The sequence below is a fragment of the Centrocercus urophasianus genome, unplaced genomic scaffold (assembly GCF_019232065.1).
Source record: "Centrocercus urophasianus isolate 14NV4802_14NV808 unplaced genomic scaffold, USGS_Curo_1.0 seq_290, whole genome shotgun sequence".
NCBI lineage: Eukaryota > Metazoa > Chordata > Aves > Galliformes > Phasianidae > Centrocercus > Centrocercus urophasianus.
Genome location: NW_024884856.1, coordinates 38978 through 56820, shown reverse-complemented (window position 1 = coordinate 56820; position 17843 = coordinate 38978). Strand labels below are relative to the sequence as shown.

At 49.1% G+C, this 17843-nt stretch overlaps 1 protein-coding gene across 1 annotated transcript in view; it reads right to left on the bottom strand.

Moving 5' to 3' along the window:
- Window positions 1–3749: 3749 nt before the first annotated feature.
- The window catches only part of PKP1 (plakophilin 1), a 33129-nt gene continuing 19035 nt past the window's right edge, over window positions 3750–17843 (bottom strand). The window contains exons 4-14 of the mRNA XM_042828315.1: window positions 15962–16106; window positions 14282–14489; window positions 13533–13710; window positions 11761–11875; window positions 11340–11495; window positions 11060–11236; window positions 8657–8810; window positions 7973–8159; window positions 5029–5113; window positions 4044–4144; window positions 3750–3887 (exon numbers count right to left, since the gene is read on the bottom strand). Coding sequence (XP_042684249.1) covers window positions 4073–4144; window positions 5029–5113; window positions 7973–8159; window positions 8657–8810; window positions 11060–11236; window positions 11340–11495; window positions 11761–11875; window positions 13533–13710; window positions 14282–14489; window positions 15962–16106 — 1477 coding nt within the window. The 3' untranslated portion in view covers window positions 3750–3887; window positions 4044–4072. The remainder of the gene's footprint in view (window positions 3888–4043; window positions 4145–5028; window positions 5114–7972; window positions 8160–8656; window positions 8811–11059; window positions 11237–11339; window positions 11496–11760; window positions 11876–13532; window positions 13711–14281; window positions 14490–15961; window positions 16107–17843) is intronic.

Genomic DNA, 17843 nt, shown 5'->3' with positions numbered 1-17843 from the left:
GCTTCCAGAGGGGAGCTCTGAGCACGGCAGGATGTCCTCCCCTTTTCCTGAGCATGGATTTGCAGGATGTGCCAAGCCTGTCTGATAGCTACGAATCCTCTTGTAAGATACTGGTCAGGGCTGAGCATCATTCCTAAGCCGTGCCACGAGTAAACAAACTAAACACGCTTTGTAGCTGAGATCACCTTCCCTTTGGCAGGTTTCCTCTTTGAAGAGCCATCTTATGGAGATCAAGAGAGTGCTGCTTCCTGGCTGGCTTTGAGCTCCCCAGCACGGAGAGCACTGTGTCTTCTGTGCGTCCCTTAATCCCCACACCAGGTTACAGCTGCTGCAGGATGCAAAGCAGAGACCAAACTCTTCAGTGCTGCTGACAGCAGTTCCTTGGAGCAGGCTGGGAAATCCCCAGAGCAGCCTTGAATTTGCTCCTGATTAGCATGAAGAATCCACACATCTCCGTGTGCCTCAGGACTAAAGGTGATGTTTGTGTGTGAAACTCCAGTGAACTGGAGACCAATAAGGAATGGGTGCTAAATGACACAGAGAAACCAGCATAGAAAAGTGCTGGTGATGCATTTGGGGTGAAATAATCTTAGCATATGCAAATGATGGCCTTGGAGTGACCACAACTGCTTGGAGGGAACTCCAGAGTCCCATCCCAGTGACACCCAAGTGGTGAAATCAACAGATAGACCTCCAGACTGCAGTGGTAACTGATGGTGACTCCCCAAGAAAGCTCACAGCCAGACAACCAAAATAAACCCACGTGCAACAATTGGCTTGAAGAAATTCCAGCAACTTTTATTGATTCCAGCTTTTCCAATGAAGCAAATACATACAGTACAGCCAAAACAAAACTCTGATACGTTATTCTCACATACCTATATCTTACAGAATACACTGTATAGCTATGGACTGGCAGGCTCGGGTGGTCTCAAACTGCTGTGTGGTCAGAGAGGAATAAAACTGCCTTCTGCCTTTCATGCAGTCCATGAGGCTTCTGAAATGCTGGGGTGGGTTGGATTGTACATACACGAAACAAATAAAGCACTTAAGAGAAAACAGGCCAAAAAGCTCTGCTAAGCCCAGGACAAACAAGCGTGGTATTTATTTACATGGTTGTGTGTCCTGCGCACAAATCAAGCCCCAATTGCTCTTATTCTGCTGCTGGCAGAGATCAGGGTGCTGCTCGCTGTGGTCCTTCCCTCTTCAGTAGTTCCCATCACTCCAACCCATGCCCTGCAGACCTGCCCCAGCTGTATCCCTGCAGATCCACCCTGCCTTGCCTTTTACACAGGGAAAAAACAGGAAAACAGCTCAGCAAGGAGCATATCTCAGCTAAAGATCTGCCTCTATGAAGCAATGTCTCCCTTGAAGGAAGAAGATTGGTGGAAAAAAGTGAAAGCAGCATCCTGGTGCTGAGCTCTGCCCCTGGGAGAAGCGTGGTTTGGAAAAGAAGGTCCCCAGACCGCTGGGTATGAGCAACAGCAGAGGTTTTCCTTACACTGCCAGACATCAGCGTCACTTCACCTACGTGGGTAGAGTCTGTAGTCCAGATTTAACACAGAGAGACTGAGAGGGAAATAGAGATGAGTATCAGAGAGTTTCCTCGGGGGGAAAAAGAGCTGCAAAGAGCCCAGGGGTGTCAGAGGGGCCGCAGCTCAGCCCTGCTCTCATGGGTCAGCTGTATTCTGAGGTATGAGAGCAGCAACCTGCAGCACTGTAGGGAAACTGAGGCTGGAGGGAGCTCCCAGCTCAGGGCAGGGAGAGCATCCAGGGCTGTGTGCAGCCAAGAGCTGAAGATCAGCTTCACTGCAGGACAGTTGGACCAGATGACCTTCAAAGGTCCCTCCCAGCTCCAGCAATTCCGTGATTCTATATGAGATCTCCAAGGATGGAGACAGTTTTAATTTGTGTCGTTTGGTCAGCTTTGCTGTACGTCACTGACACTGATGGGAACGATCTATCCAATCCTCTGAGCTCAGTACTTTGTAACGAAACCTCCAGGACTTGTAACTTTAATTGTGGGATGATTACTGCAGCTCTTTGTGCCTAACATAGTGCTGCTGTAAATTGCATTACCGGTGAAAGCAGCAGCACTGCTTTAGAATAAAGCTCAAATAACAGTCAATTAGAATGAATTTCCTCAATATTCCATCATTACATTTTGCAGTTAGCTTTCCCAATTAATTTTACAGGGAAAAACATTAGCTCCCAGGACTTCTGCCTAACGTGTAATTACAGGAACAAATCTGAATGCAAAATTGCACGCAGCGTAATCCTAAAGCCAAACTGCAACAACCCTTCCTGTGGACACTGCAGCCTTTCTGGATGTCCATAGAGTTGGGTCCTGCCAAAAACATTCTGAACCATGAAATGAGGGCATGCACCAGCTATGCAACAGCTGGCAGCCGTGGTGAGGGCATGCCCACAGGCCTGGGCTCCTCCGCTGCTGTTTAAATGCTCCTGAAACTGTCCTACCGGATTCGCCTGGTTCCAGCTCTCCACTTCAAAGGTGCTTTTTGCTCTTTCATTTGGCTGGGAGCTCCGCACAGAAAGCTCTCGACTGAACGTGGGTGAATGCAAGCAAATAGCTGTTGCTCATTAAAGTGCACAAGGCTGAGCCGCCCTTTGTAGGCCAAGAGAGAAGCGGCTGGCGCTCCTTTCACTCTGCGCCCTGCACTCTGAGTGGGGATGATGCTGCCCAGAGCAGAGCTGAAGTCACCCTGCCAGGTCAATGGGATGTGCCAGCTGTCACCAAGCGAGGAGCTGAACCCTCCTGAACCCTGCAAACACGAGACTGCTTCTCCCTGCCCAGACTCAGCTCTGTAACCCATCCTTCCCAGGCGCCTCCTGCACCCTCCACATCTGCACATCTCTGTGCCCCTGCAGTGCATCCTCTGCTGATCCTCCCCCTGTGCCTCCGAGCTCACACTTCTCACATGCTTTTCCATTTTTGCTATTTCGTTACATTGCTTGGTACAAACAAAGCCTGATGACGAAGGCCACATCCCTCACTCTTGGCACTCAGTGACGCTGGGCAAAGCCAGCTCCTCCTCCTGGCTCCAGCTTCCCAAAAGCCGTATTTCTCCACACATGGTCCCATGGTTGCATTGTTCCAGTGCCCAGTGATTGATTTGGCACCTGGTGAGACCGTGCTCTGTGTTAGCACTGTCCATACAGCTTCAGAGAGCAGTTGCTGAGTGCCAGGGGAGAATCAGCAGCCAACAATTTGCTTCTGGAGATAAAGAGTTTAGGTGGCAGGAGAGGAAATACTAATAACTATGAGAGCTCATAGGAGAAGAAAAATCAGAAGCAGGAAAGAAGCCCATGTTCGTAAATGTTAGGAAGAAGCAGCCTTTTTAAAGAAGAGTTTTGTGTGTATCTGTTGATAACAGCCATATGCAACGTGGGGACAACATCGAACCGGCAATTTTTGCACTTCTGGGTGAAAATGGGTTGTGACAAGAATTTGGTGCGGCAGCATTTGTTGCATGGATCGGGTGGGATCTGTCTTACGTGCGAGGGGCTGAAACTGCACAGCTGACACTGAGTTTTGGTGGGGACTCAGCCCTGCTCGCCAGCTGTGAGCGTTGGCCGCATGCACACCACAGCAACGTGGGCACAGTTACACAGAAACACTCTTTGCAAAAAAATAAAAATATTGACATCAAGAAACTATAACCTCCATGAAAGTCCCTTCTCCCCCTCCCACCCCCCCCCCCCCCCAAAAAAAGAAGAGAATGCTTAAAAATATCAGTACGATCCACATGAAATCCGTATGTTTGGTTTGCTTTACAGTTGAGTTTAACTCACAGACACTCCACATCTTTAACATCCTAAGGAGCTGTGAACGGGTTGTGTTCCTGGAGATGAACCAATTCCAATCTCTGAAAAAACAAAGAAAAAGAGAGACCCAGATATTAAAGCATCGATGATCTCATTTCTTTTCATCCATACCCAACTTTCAGTCTTTTCCCTCGCCCTGTCCCCAGTTTCTGTGCCCCCATGCCACCCTTCCCCATGGACGAGGGCCCCATTCTCACCTGCAGCCCAAATGTGTGTGGAGAGGCTCCTAAAATCTGGAAGGAAGAGTCCTGAAGGTCGTCCCAGCTAAAGATCCCATCATGTTCTTATCAAATCCTTGCTGAAAAAGCAGGTGGATATGGAGAGCAGTGAATGTGCATTGCTTTCAGAATGGATAGCTATCAACTGCTGTGGAAGACCCCCCCATGGCCAATTCAAAAGCATCCTTATAAAGCGTGCCCCATTCTCAAACAGACTCCTCCACTCTCTTCATGTCCTCAACACATGAGTGGTCACCTTCATGGATGGACCTTCTCAGATGGACCTCCCTTTTCTGCTGGGCTCCTCCAGCTCTACCAGGGGAAATCTTCCCTTGGTCCTTTACTGAATGTTAGTTCATCTTATTGCCCATCCTGGAAAAATGGCACAGATACATGCATGGTGCATCTCTGCTTGCAGACTCCCACCCTGATGTGCACCCAGTGCAACGACCACCTGCAGGAGCACCTGCACGACCCAGTCCCACCAAAACGAGTGGGCAGCACCAGTGCAAAGCTACACCAGCTCCCACGGAGAAAGTCCCTCACCGTTAAGAGAAGAACAATATTCCAGCTCTCTCTGCCTTCCTGCCCCTGGGGAATTCCCCTTTGTGGATGTTACTCCTTCTCTTTAATTTAGCCATTTGCTCTGTGCAGGTGCTGCTGTTGGTGAGCTGGAAAAACCCATCTGGTTCAAAGCGAGCCACAGGGCTGGGATCTGGCTCTGCGCCCTGACTCTCCAGCACTTCTGCAGTTTCTGTTGCGGGGTGTAAAATAAATCCTAAATATTCCTCTTAGGGGCTGTAGAGGTTATTCTGACTATAGGGGTGATGTGACCACAGGGTAGGGCTATGGGTGCAGAAGAAAGTGGGAGAAAAGAGAGAAGGAACCTCACAAAGATCTCTGCAACCTCATGGAGTGTTGTGGGGCTGTGCCACCAGCCAAAATGCAGAGGTGTTCTCCTTACCTGCTTGAGCACACTCTGGAGCTCCCTGTTCGACCAAAGGTCTGTCAGGAGGAGGCGAGCAGCTTCAGCAGCTTTTGGACAGGAGCTGGGAAGATGAAAGCAACATTGAGGAGTTATGGACAGCCACAAAGCAGCACCAGGAGCCACCTCCAGCCGGGCATTCGCTGGCTTGATAGATGACTGCCAATGAAATCCCAGAACCATCAGTACTCCCAGTTGGAAGGGACCCATCGTTGAGTCCAACCCTTTGTTGCTCCCCCAGCAATGTTACGTGACAACATGCCCTGGGACCAGAACAGAACGAGCAGGAAGGGAAGGTCGGAGCTCAAGAACAGAGCTGAAAAAGTGCTTCTGGAGTGTGAAATTTGGGAGGGTGAGGAAGTGAAGTGGTGCCAATGCGGGCTCCATGGGGACGCTGTGGGCGAATCCCTCAGGAGGGCAGCACAGGGAAAGGCTCTGCGCTCACAATAACAACTGTAACCAGAAGTCCTTGCTCAGCACAAGTTAATAGATACTTGCTCACGTAACAGCTCCGAAACCATGAGTCATAACAGTATCTTCTATAATTCTGGAACATTTCATATGACAACCCAGATCTAAACCTCAGTGCCAGCTGTTATCGCTGCTCCTGATCTGCTGGACCATGTCCTGCCTTTGGGAGAGTGCTGAGCCCTGCGACAGCCCCAGCCTGTCCCAGTCACGGGGAGCAGGATCAGACCTCCCTGGCTGCCAGCATGGTACAGCTCCCGTCACCGTCCCTGGAAGGCTTTCAAGAAGAGGGTAGATGTGGCACTGAGGGACGTGGTTGGTGGGCACGGTGGGGATGAGCTGGGGTTGAACTTGGGGACCTTAGAGCTCTCTTCCAACTTCAGTGATTCTATGGTCCTCTGCTTCTACCAAAACGCGTCCTCCAAACAGTGCACTGGGCTAATGAGAAATGGGGCTGGCAGTGTGGGACCTGCAAGCTTCATCCTGTGAGCATGAAAACCCAATGAGCAAATCCAGGGCATTTCCCTAAAAGACACAACAGATGATACCAAAATCTTCCAGCCTACAAGAAATGACCACACTTAATCTGGTCGGAATGACCGCATGGGAGATGCAGATCGTGTTGCTGGCACTGCCTGGAGGACTGGAAGAGCAGCACACAGCAAGAAATTCTTGAGCAATGCTTTGGGCCAAGAGAAGGAGCTTTCATTGCAAAATGGTTCCTCTGGTTATAACCATCCCATACTCTGTCATCAGAATGACCACACTTAGAAAAATGTTGTGGCTGAAAATTATAATCTGGCCAAACAGCCATTGAAAGCAATGAACTCAGAGGTATTTAGGATATGCAGTATTTTGCTAACTTGGATTGAAAATAACAGCGTGAGCACATGCCATCATCACTATGAAGGCTGTGTCATAGAGGAGGATATATACAGGAGACTGAGACAATTATCTAATTGGGATGCAACAGGAAGGAGAAGAAACCACAGCAATCAGATAAAGTGTGGAACTGTTTATGCCTTTCACTGAGAATACGCCAGCATGGAGCATCAGGGGAAGGGAGCCCGATTCTGAGGGGTGCTGGTTGGTGTCTGGGAGGAATGTGGGAAGGGAAAGCGTCCATAATTCATCTGCAGCCTGCGAGTTATGTCTAAAATGTGACTACAAGAGTGTCTGCAGGGAAACTGAGGCAAACCAACAGAGAAAGCTCTGCAAAATGCTCACAGTGCAGTACGGTGCTCCCCAGGGGGATTCGGTCACTGCTGGGATGTTCTGTGCTTTCTATTTCTGCTGGCTGGGAGGCTGGGAGAGGGGAATCCAGCAGCACGATTTGGGGAGCATGGGGTCTGCGTCCAGCATCGCCAGCAGCCCTGCAGGAGCTGTCGGGTCCAGTTACTGCCATCAGGGAATGTGAGGCTCTTTCTGACATAGGAATAGACAAATGCTACCCTGAAATTTCCCGTTTGCCTTCAGAGAAGTACAGGGAAGTGGGAGAAGTTAGCTCCAATTTTTAGAAGGGACATGGCTTCCATATCTGGAAACAGTTCAAACTCACATGGGAGTTTCTCAGGAGGAATTCGTGACACCGTCAGGAGAAATACATTGAAGACTTCTCTGGAGTTCAGTAACTCTCACAGTTAGTGAGTCACTGGAAACAAAGCTCATCATGCTGAACAGCCCAGGCAATTTCGGTACGCATGGCCCTGGTTGTGCAACGCTCTACTGAAGCAGTAATGAGCTGAGGACTGGTCTGAGGGAGCCCAAGCAGGACTTCAGGCAGAAGTTAATGCCATCCATAACAATGAAGACTTAGAAGAGGGCAGGGTTTGGTGTTAATTGAGCTTGTTGCAGAGTGGAAGCATATAAAAGCAGTGAAGTGACTGATATTTGTTGGCTGAGGCCCAACCTAAACAGAGAAGCCACTGGTAATGACTGAGAATCTCCTTGCTGCCATAGAACAAGAGGTAAATTGTAAGTGGTTTGTCAAAAGATGATGGAGAAGGCCTGTGAATGTCTTCTCATAACAGAAAACAATAGGCTGCTTGCACAAGGTATTTCAAAGCCAGATGGGAGGAGAGATGAGAGTCTTGGAATGGAGATATGGTCAAAGACTGTAAACTGCAATTTGGTCAGAAATGAGCACGCAGTTCAGCAAGAGTTGACAAGCTTTTGCATGGGGCTGTAAAGGGTACAGAACTCAAATCATTCCCACAAGGAAAAGTGGCTAAATCTGCTGAGACCGCTCAGCTGTTGAAGTCCATGGAGTACAGATGAGTAAACCAGAGGACCTACGTATAAAATCTGTATACGCCTCATCACAGCTGTGTTTTGGCCATGTGAGGTGAGCGCTCCAACCAAAAGATGAACCAACGTGAACATTCAAGCCAAGCACAACCCCAGTAGAGCAGCAAATTTCCTGAGACCCTCTCCATGCCTTCTGCCCCAGACTCACCCATTTCGGCACAGGCTTACTACATTATTGAGCATGTTGCTTGTCAAGTAACACTTTCCCAGGTGTGGGTTGGACATGATGAGGTTCCTCAGAGTGTAACAAGCTGATGTCATGATCTCGCCATAGCTGTTGGTATTTCCAGACTGGAATGACAGGAGACGTGATACATCTGGGAGCACCTGGTGAGCTGAAGAGGTGGAATGTTCCAATCAACACTTAAGTAAACTCAGCACAGGTGGATGAAATGATTTGTGTTAGCATTATTCAGCACAAGAATGCAGCGTTATTCCCCAAAGGAGGCACTAATAATGCTGGATGATATCAGCATGGCAGCTTTAGTTGGTTTCCAGAACTATGGTGAGGATCTCTGGAAAGGTAATGATTTGGGTCAAGTCTGGCTCAGCTCCCCAAATGCTATCATCTGCACTGCATCCTCCCAACCCTGCAGATTCATCATTACCCATTCAGCACACCCTCTGCTTGTAAAGGCTGAGAGAGCATGCATTGTGTTAAGCCTGCTTATATCACCTGTAATGGTCCTTTGACCAGAACAAATGACACCATTTGCCCAGTGTGGGAGCTTGGCTGAGTCCTATTACAGGGTTTATAAAGTGAGGAGAGCAGATATTAGAGAGGTAGAAACTAGACATGGTACTGAACTCTGCTGTGGTGGAAATGGCTTACCCATGGTTTTGTGCAGGATAGGATGTCGGGACATGTTGCTCAGCAAAGAAGCACCAGACCGGACAACTTCGGAGCTGTTGGACTGCAGGAGCCGTGCGATGCGAGGCAAACCTTTTTCCTTCACCCCAATCAATTGGCTCATGGCATTGGACATCTAAGAGACAGAACAGCAACGTCTCATGACTTCCAGTACTGGAAGAATGCACCTGCAACCATGTGCAGGTCTGGACATACGTGGCCATATTACAAAACAAGCACACTTTCTCCTGCCTTAATCCCACTTACTTTGTCATTTACTCCTCCATAAGTCAGCCTCTCATCCTCTGTCATATGGCAGGGATTTCTGTCCTCTTTCTAGAGGCCTGAGGGATCTCCTAACCAATATTCTCAACTGAAGGAGAAATTTTACCTTTCATGTCCACTTGCCCTTGCTCAGCTCCCTGCCATGCCACAACTAATAGGCTGCTTTGGAATAGAAATGGCTAATGACACCTCTAAATAACGAGCTGAAGGACAAAAATAATCATCTTGGAACCTGATTTCATGTTTGCTTACGTAAGTCTAGAAGATCTTAGGGCGTAGCCAATGCAGCTGAATGCTCTGGACTTTGAAGCACATACCATTAATAAATTGCCCACTTATTAATAGAGTTTAATCTGAACTTCTCAGCTACACGCCATTAGATATCATCACACTGCTGGAGTGACACACATCCATCAGCAGTGAAGTGGAGATGGAGGGAACAGGCTGGGAGGCACCCCATTGCGTGGGCTGACACCCAATGTCCCTCCTGTGTGCCAGGAGACACATGCACTGCATTATAGATCCACGCCAGCAACTGAGACGTATACAGCTGAGGCTGAGGAGAGTTCATAGTCCTCCTATAACAGCTAAAGGGCTATAGTAAGCTTTGCAAGCTTCTCCTCTGTTTCTCTCTCCTTTAAGCACCAACAAATGCAGCAATCCACCCCAATTCCAGCTCTGAGACGGAACAAAAACTGTGAAAGAAGACCCTAATGTACACCCAGGTCTGTTCCAACCATCCTATTCCAGAAGGCTGAATCAAGTTATCTCAGTGCTGCTGGGGCAATTCTTTGTTTTCTTTCCCAGCCCCCAAGAAGACACTCTTGACTGATGAAAGTCTTTTTATTTCCATGGAGCAAATAGCTCCACATCTTCGATTAAATCTACCCACATTGAGACAACCTCCATCCTTGTTGTTAGCAAGGCAGTTTAGTTAAACCAGAAGAAAAAAACCCAAAGTATTTCACATTGAAAGGCTTGTAACCCAAAAGAAAGCCTTGGAACCGAAGCTCCCAGCAGGTCAGAGCTGTTAATGCCATCCAGCAAAGGCTCCAGCAGTGAATCACACCGAGCTGCTGGGTGGAACGCCCCGCACACGTGACACACCTCTCCTACGTACAAAATAATTACCCCTTATCTCCCTCGCCATCTTATTTAAATTAGAATTGATGAAGTTTGACACAAACAGACAAGTCGAGGTTTGCCCACGTGAGCACAGCCTGTGGGGACATGCAGCAACACTGGGCACTGCAACTCGCCGTGCTCCAGCCCCTGCAATGCCCACAGCATCACAGCCTGCGTCACCTTCGTGCTGCCATACTGAGGTGTCTATAGGACATCTGTCTGTGAGGGTAATTCCACCAGCAGTTGTGATGCGACCACAACCCACAGCACAACCCACCCCATGATTCCGGCCTCCTTTCGCTTCAAACACACACGCAGGCAGTGCGTGCACATCCTTCCTCTCTCCTGTGAATGACACCTGGCCACATGTGCACATCTGGAGTCACTGGTGTCTTGCAGGGAGGGTGCCACTACCAACAGATGTTGGTGTTACAACCAAGAGTGGAAATCGTACGATTGTAGAATCAGAACGGTTTGAGTTGGAAGGGGCCCTCAGAGGCCATCTGGTCCCGTTCCCTGCCATGCATGGGACACCTCCAACCCCAGCAGTGCTCACAGCCCTGCCCTTGGGGGGCTGCAGGGATGGGGCAGCGCCGCCTCCCTGTGCAGCACCTCACCACCCTGACAGCAAAGAGCTTTTTCCTTATATCCAATTTGAATCTCCACTCTTTTAGTTTGAAATCACCTCCCCTTGTCCCATCACACAGGCACTGCTATGGAGTCTGTCCCTTTCCCCTTTCAGATCCTGAAACCTGGAGGAGCTCCTGGAAAGGCACACGGACCCGGGGTAAATCCTTGGAGTGCTGACTTTAGCCTCTGCAAGGACTCATCTTTGGCATTTATAAGCACCTGAGCTGCATCATCTAGTGTGGAAAGCCCTGCAATACTGCCCTGAGGTTGAAGGAGGCCATTTCTGCTCCTGACCTCTGTAAGGGGCTGGCACGTTTGGCCACATGTGTGCAGAGGAGTGCTTACCAGCCCTCGGCTCGCAGTGAGGTTCTGCAGGGCTCCAGCACAAGCCTCTAGGGTGGCATCTTTCTTGCTGTGATCCATCAGGGACAGGTAGGTGCGGATGGCATCCGAGTGGTACAGCCAGCTGGGTCCCTTGGGCTTAAAATCCTCTTCAGGGAGAGGGACACCATACTCATCATTCTGCAAAGAGATGAGACATTGGAAGCTCAGATCCGGCTCCTCACTTGCAGTCCCTGCTGGGAGCTGAGGAGCACATTGCCAAGCCCTCTGCATCATGTCTTACCTCCATTTTGCCACTCCTGCTGTTGAAGCAGCCTGTGAGGGTTTTGTCCATGTAAACGCTCCGGGCCATGTGGTTGAGTTGGGTGTATTTGTTGGGAACTTCAGCATCCAGGCGGTAGGAGAGGTTGTGCAGGATGCAGATGCAGTTCTCCACAGACTGAAATCACCCCCAGAACAAAAATGCAAGTGTCACATTTGGTGGAAACACAAAGCAGCACTGCATGTAGCTGCATGAGGACACATGCCATGCCATAGCTATATTTTTAAAAGTTATACTGCATGTTTGGTAGGGGAAGAGCAGCCACAAAGAGTCCCATCCCCTTTCAGGCTTGCTTGATAGGATTTTGGAGCTACTCCCAAAACTGCAGTTATTAACTATGGGGATGAACAGTAGTAAAGAGCTGTGGAGCAGCAGCTGGTACCTTGTCATCAGGTCGGTTGGAAGCCACGCAGTTCTGGGCGTAGGTCATGACAGAATCAATCAAGCCAGGGTAATTTCGCATGGTCTGACGTCCCATGTCTGCAGAACTGAGGTTTCTGAAGAAAGTCATTGCAGAGCAAGTCAGGAGAGAAGGAGGGGAGAGGGTTAGTTGGATTTCTCTAATCTCTATCAAGAGACCTTGGCATGGTGCTGGCTGAATTAACTTGCTGGGCTTTTTTGGAGATTGATCAAGGCTCTCACACTGGAGGCCTTCTATAGGATCACTCTTGTGCTGAGCACCCATGTTGCTCATCTGGATTGGTTTCATCTGAGAAAATTCCTCCTAAGGAATTTTGCGTAGAAGATGTATTCCTAGATCAGCAGTATTTGGCCTTAGAGACACACAGTGATGCTCTGTAGGCTGATTGCCTCCTTGGAGGTGTGTTTGATAAAACAAGAAGATGGAGTAAAGACTATCTGTTATTCTTGGGAAAAGCAGGAAGATGCAATTGGTTGTAAGAGTGGATCTGCAAAGGGTCTCAATCAATGCTTAGAGAGATGGGGGCAGACGTGCTGAAGAGCAGCAGTGGGACTGACCAGGTTGTAATGCATCCCTGAGCACACTGCCAGGCTGCTGCCAGGATAGGGGAGTTTTTCCACTACAGGAAATGACTTTTGGCTTTTTTTTTTTTTTTTTTTTGCTATTTTTGCTTCTTTTTTTTTGTTTTTTCCTTCCCTGTTTTATTGGCTTGTAGCTTGCAAATGAAAAACAAAGAGAGGTTGGCAGTCATTGTGAGATATTCACTCCAGGCGTTCCAGAACTGGATTTGATGTTTGCTGTGATTTGCAGCCTCTTCATTAACATGAATTCATCTGCAATCCAGAAATTCTTGAGCAGCAATGGCTTGAGCCCAGGGCAAACCCAAGGCTCTTCTCATCCCCGTGCATGCCACATCCCTATGATGTGGCAGTGCTGTGAGTCAGATGAGTGGGGGCTCCCAGCCTGACCGTCCTGCTCTCCTGCAGCCCCACTGAGCTCCTGACCACCCTGCAGCCCAGCACAACTCGCTGCTGGATATCCCTGCCTCCAACTGCATCCCCAAGAGAGAGCCTAGCTGGAGTTACACTCCATGGAAAGCTCCTTTTACACTACCACCATACTCTTCTTCCCTTATTTTAATGACTTATTTTGTGGCAGCATGTCGGGTTGGGATTGTCTTAAATGCAGTTGCAGGGGAAGGCTGCCTTTCAGACCCGGTTCCCAGCTGCAGAGGACGATAGCATCGTGTCTCCAAGGGCCCATGCTGCATTCAACCATTTTGTTTCACAGGCAGATACGGCTCCTGCTGGCTGCATGTCTGCTAAGGGTGCGGTCGGCACTAAGCTCCCTCGGGGAGAGCTTCAGTTGATGAAAGTACCTAATTATACAGGGTTGGTTTTTTTTTTCCCCACTTGTTCCCAGTGAGACAAGGAGCTCGCATCCAAGTGGAGGAGGGCGGTAGGAGAAACAGCAAGTCAGGACGGAGATCCTCTGCACAAGAGCTCTGGTTCTGGTGCGGAAAAGGGAGCTGCTCTGGGCTCAGCCTGCTCCTCCTCTTTGTGGGTGACCCATCTGACAAGCAGGCCAATGCACTACGAGCTGCCGGGTCAGGGCTGCCGGGCACAGCCCAGTGCAGTGGGACTGTGCTGTGCCAAAACAGTTATTAAAATGAGTGGGGAAATGTTTGTTTTGCCCAAGTAGAGAATTCAGTACGGCCCCGTGTGCCGACTCACCTCAAGCACCCTGTGGCATTGAAGAATACTTCGGGGTCGATAATTTCCCTTGTCCTGTTGCAGCCACCATCGGACCAGCCAGAGAAAGGGATGATAACACAGTCTGTCAAGACGGGGAGGGCCTCCTGTATCAACTCCTCTTTTAATTCATCAGTGGAGGAGAGGTTCCAGAGCAGACCTAGGAAGGAGATGGAGATAAGCTCGAGTCTTTGCCTATCCCTATAGGAGATGGGCAACAGGAACACAGTATCATCTGGAGATGTGCACCTAAGCATTGTCTCTCCTCCCAGAATTGGTGTTTCCTGCTATTAGGTTGCAGGAGGAAAGCATTTCTCCAGGAATCTTGTGAAGGTTTGCACACAAGGCCTCAGGCAGAGCTGAAGGTGACCTGCACCAACAAACTTGCATCAATGCTTCAAGAAAAGATGAGACACCAACCAGATAGCCAACAGGGTGCAGGAAAACAAGAGAGTGTCCCAGCAAACACAGAGAAACCTGAGATAGAAACAACCCCAATGGGCAATTGCAATCTGGGGAAACCCCATGGGACACCAAAGAGCCAGGACTTCCCCTGCCTCGTAACTTCGGTCACGATTTCAAGCAATAGAAGCACAAAACATCCCCTTTCCAGTATGGCCTTCTGTGCGTCAGGCAATGTGGACAAATGTAGAGAGGGGGGTGATCGCTTGGGGGGCACGAGGCCACTGCTATGAGAGTTGGGCTGACACCAGCTATGGGGCTCTGTGTACCTGTCAGTTGCTTCTGAATTTCGGTGTTCCCCGTCCTCCTCAGGAGGCTCACACACTCCCTTATCCCGTTCTGCCGCCGGGTTTCTATCTTGTTGGTTGGATTCCTGAAGACCAAATTCCGGAGGGCTCCGGCTGCCGCCCGCTGTACGTTTTGGTTCGTGCTGCGCAGCAGCTCCACCAGCTTGGCAATTCCCCCGAGCCGATAGACCTGGACAGGGAAAGATGTGCTGACATCAGGGTGGTGCACAGAGCATCACCAGCAGGACAACTACAGCTGTCAGCGTGATGCAAGGAGTCACTGTGCTGCCTGCTGATGGGGCTGGCAAGGAGACCTGGCAGGGAGGGCAGGCCAGAGCCCACAGGTGGCACCAGGTTACAGCTCAGAACTGGATGCCTATGGGTAACAGCCCCGTGAGGAAGCCTTGGTTGATGTTAATGTAAACTTTTCCTATCTCCGTAAGTTTACACCGAGCAAAAACGTTGCTCTGCCTATACATAGCCGTGTATGGCCAGCCATACTGGTGTAATGACATGACACAGGGACTTATCTGCATCCTGAAATCACAGGATGGTCTGAGAAGGTCAGGGTAGAAGGTGAACACCCTGGAGGTCAGTGGGCCATGCTCAGTATGAAGAGGGACAGGCATGGATGGACCCAGGGAATCCCAACTTCCAGGACAACACACAAGTGCAGGGGAGGTGTGAAGGCAGAGCACATCCCTTCACATCCCTCCAAAGCTCCAGCTGAAGGATTCTCCCTGTGCCAGATCAGCTGGGGACGAAAGCCACATGGAGCCTCCTTGGACACACAAAACTTTTGGTTGGAGATCTGCTGACAGCAGAAAATGAATGAGTGCATTTTAAAAAGAAAAAAAAAAAACAACAAAAACAAACAAAAAAAAAACCAAACCCAAAAAAAAAGCACGCACTGGGATGACTCATCTACCTGCTCCAACACATCTTTCTGGGAAGTGATGGGACAGGTTCAGTGTTTTCAACGGTAACCAAGGGTGTGGCTGCCCTGCAATTAGTGACTGCACTGTGGAATGGGGTCCCCACGCTCAGCTCAGCTGCACTGTGGGCACAGGGGCATATCTGCACATTGCCAGCTCCACTGCTGCTCCAGAGCACTGAAATCTGCCTGTGTGTGGGTGCTGCTTTGAGAAGACCACACTGCCATGGCTGCAGACACAGTCAGGATGGGGATAAACTGCCTTGTATGTATTGCTAATAAACCCATTGGCTTCGATGAGTGGCTGAAATGGCATTGAGCAATGCACAGGGAGCAACACAGTGGGATCTGGTGCAATTTTTGTGGTTCTGACACTGAGAGAGCAGGACATTCGCATGGAACCGGGTGCAGTGCCATCCAGAACACCATGTTTGGGTGGCTGCTCCCATGCATATCCCTTCAATCTGCACCACAGCGGGTTGGGGTGATAACATGGTCAGAGTCTCTGCTGCTTGGTAACTATTCCCCTGTGCTAAGATACTGACCTGCCCTCTAATAGCAGAAAGTGGCCACTAAAAGGTGAAAAACCCACTTAAGTTATTCCTGTGTGGACTGATGTTGTTTGAGTCTCCATCAAGCCAGCCTACAGATTCTTGCTATTGAGATACACCAATTTTGCCCATCCCACGTGCCATCACATCCAGTAAGCTCTGAAGGAGTTTGCTCACCTCTTGTTTGGCAGACTCATCCTGGAAGCAGGTGTGCTGGAGGTAATAAGCCCCCATGGCCTGGTATTTGTCATCAGAGGAGCACAGGAGCTGTATGGCTTTCTGGATGGTCATTGTGCCACCATCTATCTCATCACCACATATTCTGTGTCAAAGAGAAAAGCAGCATTGATTGAGTTCTCAGCCAAATAGGCTACTTTAGTACTGGGGGTTATTAGGAAGGAAAGAAGCACAGAAAGCCAAAAATCATCACTTCACATACAAAAACATTGTGCGGCCCTACAGCATCGCTCAGACTCAGAAGAGAGATGATAAAGGAGGAAAAGATACAGCAGGTCACCAGGGCTAATGGACTATGGATCCACTCCATCAGCAAAGCAGAAGAGACAAAATCTTGGTTGGTGTCTAATTATGTCTAAGGTGGAAGGATTAGGAAGGATTAGGGAACAGAGAACCAGTGCTCGCTGTTGTTCACATAGAAGAATTAGTGGACAGGAATGAAACCATCCATCAGGTTATTAGGACAATCTGAAGGAGGCAGAGGCTTTTCCCACAGCATTTAATCCTTTGATGTGAGATGTGGTGGAAGCAAAAATGTGAGAGCAGCTGATGGTCTCGGAAGGTGAGGGCAGATCCCTTAGGAAAAGGAGACAGGCACGTCTGAAGCCATGGGATGGACAGCCACTGAGCTCATGAGATGCTGCTAACAGCACTGGGAGGGTGTAGGAGGCAATGCAACAGGGGGGTGAGCTTCTGTTGGCAGTCTCCAAGCCCTCCAGAAAAGCTGTTCATCATCCACCATGCAAGGAATCTGCACACAGTCTGGAGGAGGGCTGTGCACCCCTGGGTTGGAGCAGGACTGGAACCTTGGGTATAAACCCCTGAAGACTTGTTAAGAAATATCAAGCCTTGCTCTCTTTGGCTTGTATTTATTCACCATTGCTGATGTTTGTCCCTGATGTTTTAACTCTGTAAAGTCAGAAATACGTATCAACTTTCATGCTGATGAAGGGGCTCTGGAACGCAGCGCTCCTGACTGTGGAATGGCCACAAAACATTCAGGACCAACAGAAGCCAAACCCAGAGCTCCCAGTTGGTTATTACTGCCTCACTGGTGACAGGATACAAATGGGAAATATTTTGTTAGCAGTGAATGAAAGAGTGTGGGAACTTGGCTGGGATGGGTTGACAACACCAAACAATCCCACAGCCTCTAATAAAAGAGGATTTTTAATAAGATCTTGAAATGAACCTTATATTTAAGGTATTAAATATTGCTGTGAGAGTGCAGTGTGACCTTTTGGAGGCACAGGGTATGCAGAATAGGTTTGATTGTTCCAAAGAAATGTAAGAACACAGCTCTATAAAGGACACCCAGAGAAGTTCGCCACCTCCGGGAGCTTACAATTAGATAAAATAATTCCTCCTCAGATATAAGAAGCCTCACCCCCCCACAGCACCAGCGAACCATCTCCACAATTCTACAGCAAATTTCATACAAAAAATCAAAAGCCAACAATCATGCTGTGCACAGCAAGGCATAATGAAAGACTGCACGTGAAATTGCACCCAGTGGAAAGTCCTCATTTAAGCCCCCTTGCAGTCAGTGGAGAGAAATAGAATAATCTGCTTCTGTGTGCTCACCATTTACCCTAAGACAGGAAGATCTGACCCTGGAGGTATCTCTGCCTCTGCTGATGGCGATCATGTACTGGACATTAAGAGCACAGCATCTGAGGTTGGATGAACAACATTCTATTTCTGCACTGAGTAAAGCATCACTTCATCATATGCTTTGTCTTCATTTGAATCTCCATCAGAACTTGGCTCCAAGAGACTTCCATTTCACTTGAGACAAGGAAATGCAGAACTGGAAAGAAGT